General features: G+C 38.4%; 1 protein-coding gene across 1 annotated transcript; it reads left to right on the forward strand.

The window, feature by feature from the left end:
• The first annotated feature begins 709 nt into the window (after positions 1-709).
• scel (sciellin) lies at positions 710-10,429 on the forward strand. Its single transcript, XM_084545115.1, has 28 exons — positions 710-979; positions 2,204-2,241; positions 2,764-2,872; positions 3,060-3,122; positions 3,216-3,287; positions 3,396-3,428; positions 3,518-3,559; positions 3,644-3,673; positions 3,762-3,806; positions 3,896-3,988; positions 4,084-4,152; positions 4,945-5,016; positions 5,108-5,176; positions 5,263-5,319; positions 6,498-6,539; positions 6,633-6,701; positions 6,791-6,853; positions 7,164-7,226; positions 7,459-7,512; positions 7,597-7,638; positions 7,723-7,791; positions 8,212-8,259; positions 8,375-8,443; positions 8,572-8,625; positions 8,712-8,774; positions 9,425-9,533; positions 9,776-9,878; positions 10,037-10,429. Exons 2-28 carry the CDS (start codon positions 2,217-2,219, stop codon positions 10,051-10,053), a joined length of 1,644 nt encoding a protein of 547 aa, XP_084401241.1. The 5' UTR covers positions 710-979; positions 2,204-2,216; the 3' UTR covers positions 10,054-10,429.
• Positions 10,430-11,945: the final 1,516 nt, after the last annotated feature.

Consider the following 11,945-nt stretch of genomic DNA (forward strand, 5'->3'; position numbering starts at 1 on the left):
TGCCATCATAGTAACTAGGAGGGGTTCGCCTATCAGTATCGTGTTGTCACACCCTTTCATGCTATGCACCTTTCATACCTCTGATCACCCAGAACACGGCACTCCCAATAATAAAGGTCACAGTTAAAGACTACTTGGAATTTATAGTTCGAGTCTGATTGTCACTTAAGTTTTATGTGGACTACTGATGATTTAGATCAGTTAACTTCATACGTCCTATAACTGTCAGATGCCAAAATCATTATAACTATACATAATACTGAATGTTGTTTGCAAGAGGTTTCATTCAAAGAGTGTAAGCTTGTAGTGAAACCTACTAATCCGTCAAGTTTCTATGTGGCCAGACTGACCGGTATAAAACGTTTTGAGTGCTATAAGAGCGATGATTAATCTCCTAAAAGTTGAAACAATCTTACCTTCAGCCTACAGGTGCAAAGTCCAGTGTAAAGGGAGTCATACTGTGTTAAAGAGTTACCAGGATAACGACAAACAGTCATGTAGCAGGACTGTATGTCATGTTAATATACAATACGTTACACTTCAATTTGCAGTGAGTCAAAGTGAATCCTACAAGTTTCGTATATTTTAGTGTCTCTGTTAAATTTTATTTCATTAATGACAGTGTGTAGTAGACAGACAGACAGACAATCCCACACCCACTTCGCAGGTCTGCTTCCTCAACGCTCAAGCTGAACCGCAGGTCCTCCACCCAATTCCATTTTGTCTGCCTACAAGCAGAATGCAGAAGAATTAATGGTGTTTAAATGGTGATGACGGAGATGGAAACACGCTGAGTGAAAGGGAGCGAAGAAAGGTATTCTTTGATTGTTCTGTCAAGCCACACCCTTGGGTGGCCTTGGCTCTCCTCCCTTAAGGTTAAAAGCAGTAGGAATGATAAGGGTGTGATTGTACAGTGCAGTCTGACAGACAAGTCTTCAGACCTGGACTACAGTGACAGTTTCCAGTGTTTTCTTTGGAGGTACGTACCCAGTCTCTTTCTAGTTCAGGTTATATTAATATTTCTATGAATTATAGATTTAAAAAACGTATCGGATGCTGTTACTGCTGAGTTTTTTGAGACAACATACTTGAATGAAATGAAAATCCTGAAACGTATGTACAGAATCATGTCGTGTCTAAGGATTTTATAGTAATATTACTACGTGTTAGTTTCATAATGCAGTAAATTACTAAATTGAAGCCTGCCTTACAGATACACTGATGTCAAGGCGTCTACTTGTTAACAGAGGGTTTTTCTTGCCTCTGTCAGTTCAACATTCACTATGGACGTTTCACGCTCTGGACTGTGATACAACAATTTTGATATTTTTGTTATTGGTTGTGATGAGAACACAGACACATAGTTCACACTCTAGGTTGGACGAATTAGTTCGTTGCTTAATGTGAATTGTACTGAATGTTACTGTAGAGTGCATATGGCGCTGCAAACATTCAGATATGTTTGTTAAGAACAGCATATTATGCCTTGAGCTAGTTTTCAGTCCATGCTGCTAAAACCCCTGATCGGATCATACGTAATATAATAATAAAAGATTATTACTGTGCCGTCCTAATTTGCCTTAATGCTAAGACATGCCCTGTTCTAGCTGTTTCGCTCAAGACAATTGTTACAGACAAACACACCCAGTCCCAAACACATGTTAAAGCGCTAACAGCACTTGTCAGGCTGTAGATCGTGTGACTGATAATTAGACAAATATTGCATTTAGAGTGAAAAACTCTCTTGCAGGCGGAGAATGTAGTTGAAAGGACATAATCTTGATAATCAATAGCTCATGGTATGTTACTGGTACGCCCCTCTGTTTTGCTGACAAAGGTGTGTTTGGGGAAGGTGTGCTGTGAAAGGTGGGTGTGTCTCCATGAGGGTACAGATCAAGACAAACCAGTTTTGGGCTTAATCGTTGAGTCTGGGATTGAGCAGAACCTTGTTGTGCTGCAGGGCACAGTGACAAAAACCCCGACGTGGCTCGTTCATCAACATCAACCTGGTGGTAAAATGGTTACGAGGCACAAAATGACAGAAATACACAGCAGATTAAAAAGCACCGACTCCTAGGCTTCTTCAGCAGAGTTTAGGTCTACACTGATCTCAGGTTTAACAGCCTACAGCTCCACCCAGCGGCTGAGGTGTTGTAGTTTCACTGTGTGATGCATTCCTCTCTTGTTCTTTCCAACTCTACAGGTGAAGTTACAAAATGAGCAGGTACACGATACAATCTGGTAAGTATTGAGATATATAAAATATGTAATGATAATTATATGTGGTGCTTATATACGTGATAAAATGCAAGACTCAAAGGTTCTGATTGTCGCATGACTTTGATAGAATTTAATAATACGTACATCGTATTACACTGCATATCTCTGTTATTATTATAATGTGTCTATTTTCGAGATTTTTCAGCAACTTAAACTTCAGGTAGTGCCATAGATGCTTGTGTAATATAAGTAATAAAGTTTACAATAAGAGCAAAAATAAGAATTAGAAAAAAGAAGTGTTGGGCCTTGAGGTTCAAGAAAAATGTAAAATGATTATATCTGTTTATGTACTAAACAAGCATTTAATCATAACCTTTCAGAACTAGATTATTTTGCCATGTTTAATTGCAGGAACAGAATGCGTACTAGTTCTTGCTTAATGAGCTCCTTCATGTTCTATTGAGTCAATATTAACACAAGAATACACATATAGAAATGTGCGACTGAGTTGACAATAGAGTCCTCTTTGTCTTGTGTTTTCAGCCAAGGGCACCAGGCCCAGCCAGGCAATCGAAGAAAGCAAGAGGAAGGCGTCTCTTCTGAAAGACAACAGCTGGATCAGGAAAGACGAAGAGGAGGATGAACCTGTCGAGTAAGTACCATGAAGACAATGCAGGTACTCTGCTGCGCATGGGATTGGCAGAGCTTTGTCTTGCTTTATCTTAAAAAAAAACAAAACAAACAACCTCTTTGCATTCCTTTTGCTAGTCACCGTGTTGAGTCACATGTGACTCATCTTGTACAAATGAATGAATTGTTTTTTTCCCCCACTCCTGCAGCCGAGACCCAAACTTTGGCAGGACTGTTCTAAGCCGGTACAAATCCAACGAATCTCTCACAAGGTAAAAGAAAAAAAAAATGAATCCTCAAGTTAAAAACAGAATGATGGAAAACTAGTATCTTATGTAAATGTAATGTAACTTTTTTTCTCATAGTCCAGAGCCTGAAGAACCAAACAAAACCACCAAACGTGTAACCGCATCATCTGTACAGGCTCTCAGCAAGAGGTAGCACACCTGTTAACATGCTGTCACCTTATTACGTTTCTTTTTAATGTAAGCGCCATGTATGTAAACTGTGACGAGAAGCATAACTAGTGATTTCTGTCGCTGCAGGTTCAGTGGAAGTCAGGATGAACTGAGGAGTAGGTCGGTACAGTATTTATAGTATTGTAGTTTTTTCTTTCATTAACTTTAACCAGGTATGTGGCTTAATAAAACCTCTCTTCTAATTGCAGCACACTCCCTACAAGCAAAACTACATCCCCCTACGCCAAAAGGTGCATTTTCTATTTAATATGAAATATGTGTTGTTTCATTTTGTTTGTGCAAAATCGCCTAAATACTCTGACTCTTTGTTGCAGCTCGTATTCAAGTGTGAAATCTCCAACCACGTACGTAACGCTTCACACTATTACGCAGATTGTGAACAATTATTATAAATATACTGTGTAATGTTTTTTATTTCTAACGTCACTACAGGACCACCACAACCAAGACTACTGTCAAGGAGGAGCCGAAGACAAGGTACACGACAAATACTCGCAGCAAACCAACAAGTAAAAAAAAAAATGTTGTAAAGGAACATTCAGTAAATTAATTATTTTCTTATTCAGCACCAAAACCACTGCAGTCACAAAGGATGGCAAAACCACTGAGACCACCACCACCACCACCACCACCAGCACCACCAGCACCCAGAGTGTCAAGTAAGGAATACATTAATATGCATCGCATTACTGCACATGGAGTCTGTATCAGTTGAATGACAATGCTTTTTCTTTGTTTTGTTTTTTTTAAACAGATCTCCTGTGACTAAAACACCAACCAAGACTGAGACGTTCACTGAGCGGGTCAAGTCTTCAAGCAAAGGGTAAAAATACTCACGTCATTTAATTTAGTAAAAGCATAAAGGAAGGTGTATTCGCCACTTGTGAATGTTATATTACCACATTTTACATTACAAGGGGCTAGGCTGTTGATTCTAATGCGTACATGCAGTACAATTAGTTTCAGTTTGGTAGTGATTAAACTCCACTTCAACCAAGAACAACATTTAATGTCTCATGTGCAATACATCAATAACAATGATCCATTTTTTCTAATGCTTCTGTATATTCATTTCAGTAAACATTTAGAGGTAACACACTGAGATGGCACTGAATATTTTCATACTTTTAGAAACGTAATCCTCAGAAATGTCCCTAAAATCAACCGGTAACTGCTGCGTAATGGACAACCGTGGGCTCGGCGGATAAACAAGACTTAGCTGAATTTGGACATTTAATATAATCCAATTAAATTCTATTCTTACTCCTGTTTCATCAAAATTGCAAATCAATTGCAACAAACACAGGTGTTGTTGAACTTTCTAAAAAAAAAGTCTCAGCTACCAAATCTAATGTAACACAAATCAAGCGCAGCAAGCTGTTCATGCATTTAGTCATAGTAGTGCTATACCCATTCCCTGAACAGGGACGTCCATAGTGGAACCTGTTAAGTGGATGAGCAGCACGTTGCTATGGTAACAGGTCTATAGGTGGAGCTGGTTTTAACTATTTTATTTCCATTCAGGCTTACAGTGTTGTGTTTGATTTTAGTTTGTGTGACATATTGGATCACTTTACCCCTTTGGGTCTCTGAGTTTTCACATCTTTTCCCACAGGACGGTGTACTCCAACTACTCACCTACCAAAACAACGAAGGTGACAGAGAAAACTGTTGTCAGCACCAAAGAGTAAGAAATTGTAGAGAAATTAAAGTGGAATTTGCTGCTGCTGTATGGGTCGCCTCAGATTTAACACGTTTGGAATATATTTTCCTTACAGTGCCGAGGACAAACTCTTCGACACGCTCATCCCAACATCTGTCAAGGATGATAGCCCACCTACAGACAGGTGAGATGCTCAGACATGAATCCGAAAACATGAATTATACCGACTATGACACCCGGAAATCAGTAATTATTTCTTTTTATTTGCAGCAAAACTACTGTCTCCACAACTGAGACCGTGACAGTGAAGAGCAGCCCCAGCACGCAGTGAGTTTCATCCCTTAGTGGCTATGATGCTATTATTACTTCTGCTGACACTGCTGCCAGATCCTGTAAATAATACCCAAGATGTGTTTTTGTCCACTTCTGAAAATAGTCCCCAACAAATACACTAGTTACTTTTGCAGAGCTGTAAGTTATTTATTTATAAGAGGAATTAAAAGGATTTTGGGACTGAGTGCTGCAAACCATGCACTTGAGTCATTAAAGGGGAACTACTGTTTTTTACAACCTGGACCTTATTTCTGGCATAAAATATGATCGTTTACTCACCCATATAACTTTGGTGTTATTTGGTGTCGTTCGTCAGATATTTACATCCGCGTATATCCATATAGTGGGAGTGACTGGGGCACCACAACGCAGCCACAAAATAACGCATTATCTAGTGAAAAATATTCAGCCATGTCGCAAAAAACTAGCAGGAGCAAATTGCAGGTAAACAAGCCGTGCGTGCGGCGCTCAGAGATGACTTCATCCAGGTCAGAAGTTAGTAGGTCAGTGATGATAACAGGTAACTCTGGACTCAACGGAGAATAGCACTAGCGTGTCATAACAAAATATATAACACCAAAGTTATATGGGTGAGTAAACGATTGTATTTTTTGCCAGAAATAAGGTCCAGGTTGTAAAAAACAGTAATTCCCCTTTAAGTACTAACAGACAGATCCATTGCTGGTTTTGTGCTTTGGTCACCAGCCTTATCCTTAAAAAATTTAGAAAAAGATTATCTACCTATATATTACATAATATATAGATTTTTTTACATAACGTATGCAAATAATAGCTGCACTAACTGCAGGGATATACTTTTTATACAGTAATGCCACCAGTACAGCTTCTTATATAATGCATTTTGGTCTCATCTTAAGGCCCAGATGGTCTGTGGATGCGTGACATGATGTGTGAGCGTATAGTGTGGTCTTTGCGACGCCTGCTGCTTCGTTCAGAGTGTTTCTGTGCCGCGCAGTCACACAGCCAGAATAACAATGGACAAAGCATTTAAATAAATACAGGAAGGACAAGAATAAGAAGGCAGCGGTGCCGTCTTTTGAATGGCTTTTCCATTAAAAAGGCAATCTCGCTTTTGAACGAATAGCAGAACTTAGTTCATAGATGTAGAAAAATGCCTGTCAGATAAAATGTTGTCTCTTTTGCCTTTTCAGAGATGCCATCAAAACTACAACCACAACAAAGACCTCCTCTACGTGAGATAAACCTTCATCAGTCATTTAAAAAAACAAATACACTCTCAAATAATAAGGATTGCACTCATAATCGATGTTATGTTGTCTCCACAGGGCCAAGGATGACCAGTACGACACCCTCCTGCCTAGATCCATTACGTCCGGTGTGTCTTCTCCCGTCAGGTGAGATGTCTCAGTGAATAATGTTTGTCGATAACTAAAGGCAAGGTTCAGCCGCTGTGCCTGTCTAACACCTTCCTTTGATGCTACAGCTCTCACTCTGATTACACGCCCACCTCCCGCACCTCCTCCTACACCATCAGTAGCAAGCCCAGGTAAACATTATCAATTCCATTTTGTTGCAAGAATAAAAGAAAATGAATTCATAAGCAATAAAAAGCATCCTTGCTTGTGGGATTTTGCTGCTACATCCTTCTTGGGGCAATCCGACTTACTGCGTGTGTTGCTGTTTAAGATTTTAAACATTTCACTGGTAATATCACAAAAGTAAATTCTGAGTATCATCATCCTGGAACTTCTACTTCAGCAAAAGTTGCACACAATTGCTTTAATTTTGCTTCTTTTTACATTGTATCGTGGTTAATATCTTTTAATTTACCCTTTGTTGAAATTATTTCTATGCAGCGCTGAGGATAAACTCTACGATACCCTCATTCCCGACAGCATCCAAGATGATGTCAAAGACAGGTAGTGTTTGCACTCATTACTAAAATCAGAAAAAGGGTTTTAACCTTAATTGCGACACAGCTTTTATCCTCTTTAACCTTTAATAAATCGTTTAAGTGGTATAGTGGCTAACAGATGCATTTGTTAACAGCTATAACTCTTCCATTTATTAGCATATATGGGAGAGACGTGAAATAAAGTGTCCTACATCACTTTAAATACTGATCATATAGTAATATTCTCTTTATTACAGCAAAACAACGGTGACCAGCACTGAGACTGTGACAGTAAAAAGCACCACCAATGGGTGAGTTGCTGCCTGAGAATGTGACTTGTGTCTGCACCAACAGACAGTCAGATGAAAATATTTATTCTTCTTTCGCTTTTTCAGAGATGGCACTAAAACGTCAACCACAACCAGAACCTCCTCTACGTAAGACAAACCTCTTTGACGACTTTGCTTACAAATATACTCAGAAAGCATAAGGATTGCAGTCTAATATTGTTGTCTTCACAGGGCTGAGGACGACCTGTACAGCACCCTCCTGCCTAAATCCATTACATCGGACCTGTCTTCTCCTGTCAGGTGAAATGTCTTAGCAAATACATTTCTTAGTCAGTGCAGAGCCTTTTGCATGTATAATATACCTACAAATCTTAGTCTCTGTTAAAATGTTCAGTCTATACTGAAAGGTGGTAATTAAACTGTAGGATCATTTTTGAGGATGTAGTTGGTGGTGTTGTTAGGCTGTTATTTAGCCTAGTTCACTGACTAAAAATTAGGTTGTCAAAATAATAGAAACATGTGTCCGTACAACACAATATAACTAAACCGTAAAACAAACCACAGCCTCCAAAATTAAACCAGAGTTTAATCAACAGCTCTCTCTGTTATTTTAAATAAATACTGAATACCATAACCTTCATAAAGCTAAGCTGTTATATTAGAATGCATTCGTGTTCACTAGTGAGTGTATTTATCCGTTTGTTCTGTTTGTTTTTTTAGAGGAGAAAGCCCATTCGGGACATCATCCTCCACCCGCAGCTACACCAGGTAAACTAAGGAGACTACTTATTGTCCAAACTATGCTCAAGTGGTAGTATGAATTCAGGCAAAGTTCAGTTACTGTACAGTATCTAACTCATTCGTTTGCTGCTCTGATGCACAGCTACAGCTCATACAATGATGACAGTCCCACCACCCGCAACAGCTCCTACACCATCAGCACCAAGCCAAGGTAACCATTTGACTATTATCAGCGTCTTTCTCACCGCGCTGCACCAGCGTTTCTGAATATTCAGCTGCAATAAAATGTGTCTGCAGTCTTTCCACTATCCCTTATTTGTTCTGCTTTTGCACACACAGTGACACTTACAGCAGCGACCGTAGGAGCTACTCTTACTCAAAGCCGGACTCTAGGTAGGAAGCAAAGCAAACTAAGACCTTATTATATGGTAAATAAGAACAGTTCTAAAAGTGATCTTTGATTTGTTTTTGTCTCACAGCTACGAATACACCAGTGTCAGCAGTCCGACTTCGTATACTTCATCTTCTTACAGCACCAAAAGGTATTAAATAATCTATTAAATTATCTATTAATATATTGGTATGCAAACATTACATGAAGCTAAAACAAGACTAAGTCTGGCTACAGATTTGATGCTATTCTGACAGTTAATCCTCCATGAAAAGAGTCTACCAAGAAATCTCATCAGTTTGGTCCTAAACAGGCAAACTTAAAATATGATCTGATAATATACATGGAGCTACCGGCAAAAGTCAAACTAGTGGAAGCACACCCAACAAAGTCTTAAGGATCCCTCATCTGGGACCCATGGGTGTCTGCACTAAATTTTGAGACAGCCCATCAAATAGTCGTCAGTATATTGCTCTAAAAGTTAGAAATGTCCTTGAAGGTCCTTGAAGAAAAGTAAGGCACAAAGGATCGCAAAGGTCTTTGCAATTCATGACCATTCATTGATTCCTCCGATGACCATGAATATCTGCACAAAATTTCAAATTGAGATATTGTCCATCTGGGCTGAAGTCGTAATAGACCAATACTCTTACCTCCCAAGTCCACTCATTAGTTTTTCTTTCAGTCCACATAGAGTAGGAAGCCTTGACTGAGAAAGTTATAAAATGATTCTCATTGTATGCAATCTCAGTATTCATTTAATGTACTATAAGACACTTAATAATTTCTTTTACGAAACAGGCCAGTGCTTGAGAAAGACCTGTGCACCTACTGCCATAAGCCATTCACTGGTGATGCCAAGATGGTTCTGGACGACATGAAGATCAACTGCCATGCTTCCTGCTTTAAAGTGAGCATATTAGTTTTAAGATGTGCCTCTTGTTCCAATAAGACCACAGCAGACAGTGGTTGAAAATCTTTTGTATGACGTGTGTCACGTTTCCTCTGAAACACAGAGAATTAGAAGCAACATTAAAATACTTGAGTTATTCGAGTTACATTACTGGCAGCTGGATGCTATTGATCGCCATCTGTGCAGCTGAGTGTCCATCGTGTATCTCTTTCCTAATGTGGATGCTTGTGTTTTGGCAGTGTCACGTGTGTAACAGTGATCTGGGCAATCTGAAAGCCGGCGACAGCATGTGGATCTACAAAAGCATGGTGCACTGTGAGAACTGCTTTGAGGTCACCAGAGGTAAAAGAAAAAATAAATATATGTGTACTGTATATGTGCAGTTCTTAATGGTCCTGAATGTAAAATTCAAATGAATAAATGTTTGTGTATATTAGTTTATTTTGCTGGATGAAAATTTGCAAAAAAATAACACTGGTATCATCCTTTTCCCCCCACAGATAAATGGCGGCGCTGAGCCATCAAAAAGATAAAATGGATTATTGTTCTCTGTGTGCTTTGGGTGACATGGGTTCCAATGTATTTGGATTATGACAAGCTGAAAGATCTTTATCTGGGTGTTTTGATAAATGACAGTTACTTTATTTTAATAGCATCCAATATTCAGTGCTCATAGTGCAACCAATAAATTGCAATATATTGTAGCTGTGTCTCTGTTTCTAACTCTATACAACATAGCTGTTTTTTTTCCTCTTAAGTCTGCAGCTCATAGACAACTCTTGTGTGTGTAAAATGAGGAGAATTACAATGTTGAGGGCCGGGGGCTTTTTCTTTGTGCAATAAATGTGTCTCTATCTAAAAATAAATAAATAAATAAACAGAAATGATCCATTTTTGGTGGTGATATTTATTTGTTTATTATGTATGAAGAATGGTTTTCACAGTAATAAATTTGGAATCATACGATATCATGTCTAGAATATCAAAATTTCATTTACATTTTTGTCAGTTAGCAACAGCTAGCTAAACTTTGGCATGGAAGGCGCTAGATAAGTATTTTTCAATGAATATATGAATATTAAGTCACAACAAATCTCCAATGCATGAAACACATAGTGTGCTGCAAGCTTTATCAACATATTTCATCATAGGTTAGCTAATAGCTAGCTTAGCTATACATAAGTATTGGTCAGTTAGCTCAGCTAGCTATGTAACAGTTAGCCAATAGAGAGCCGAAGTCCCGCCCCTCTACTTCCGGGTTATGGGACCTATCTTTCGAAAAAATATGAACAGCAGTCTATGGAGATATCATAATTATTTTCTGGTCCCGATCGAATTGTGGCATGAATTTCACATATGATGTGTGTGAATTTAAAAGATAATTTTTCACGTCAAGAGATAAATTATTTGACGTAAATAAGCTGAACAACATTAGGTTTTGTATGAGATCGCTTAGTGAACTACATCTCTCGTCTCGAACAATGTACGTCACTTGAGAACTATGGCTGTCTCCTTGTTGAGCTTTACCGTCTTCTTCCAGGACCAAGGCAGAAGCATCAAACGAGGTGAAAATCATTATAAATCGGGTCATGTCGAGAGCTGTAGTTACACAAAGGGAGTTTTGGTCGGTTCTGTACGCGCCAGAATGCGGGACTTGTAGTTCGTTTAATTACGTATTTTCCATAGCGTTTTACTTAACTATCTTGCGACAAACTGTGACATTCTTGACGTGTAAAATAATTTTTTATTCTGAAAAACAACATATGTATAATCCAAGGCACAAGTCGATCGGGACCAGAAAATAATTTATATTTCGCCATAGACTGCCGTTCATATTTTTTCGAAAGATAGGTCCCATAACCCGGAAGTAGAGGGGGTGGGACTTCGGCTCTCTATAATAGGCTAGCATAATTCTATGTTATAAATTGTGTGGTGCAATGTGTTTGAGTAAATACTACTACTCAAACTTAATAAGCATTATAAAATGGCAAATTTTCAGCTTAGAAAGATGTAATGCAAACTAGTTTGAATTACTATTTAAAGAATAAACATAATTTGTATGGAAAGATATTGTGCAATAAAAAGTGCAGAAGTGCTATAAAACATTTTAGCCAGTATTTTGTCAATGTTTCACCATAACTATTTTTACCCCTAAACCGTGTTATACTTGGGTTAAATCTAACCTAATGTTAACACAACACAACGCTAAATAAGCAAACTATCTCAGTGTAGCAATTTGTGTTGAGAAATCTATTTTATTTGAATAAATTCAACTGTTAACATGGTTAAGTGGAAACGCACGTGTAGAATAATATGGCACTGTAAACCTCAGTTTAATGAAAATTGGTTTAGCTAAACTATATCCTCTGTTAGCTAATGCTTGTTCAGTTAGCTGTTAGCTATGCAACA

This window comes from Chelon labrosus (genome assembly GCF_963514085.1).
Source record: "Chelon labrosus genome assembly, chromosome: 5".
NCBI classification, from domain to species: domain Eukaryota; kingdom Metazoa; phylum Chordata; class Actinopteri; order Mugiliformes; family Mugilidae; genus Chelon; species Chelon labrosus.

Coding starts and splice junctions, on each gene's coding strand:
- scel (XM_084545115.1), top strand. CDS start 2,217: ATGAGCAGGTACACGATACAATCTG. Junction 3,123..3,215: donor TCCAACGAATCTCTCACAAG/GTAAAAGAAAAA, acceptor TTTTTCTCATAG/TCCAGAGCCTGAAGAACCAA. Junction 3,674..3,761: donor AGTGTGAAATCTCCAACCAC/GTACGTAACGCT, acceptor ACGTCACTACAG/GACCACCACAACCAAGACTA.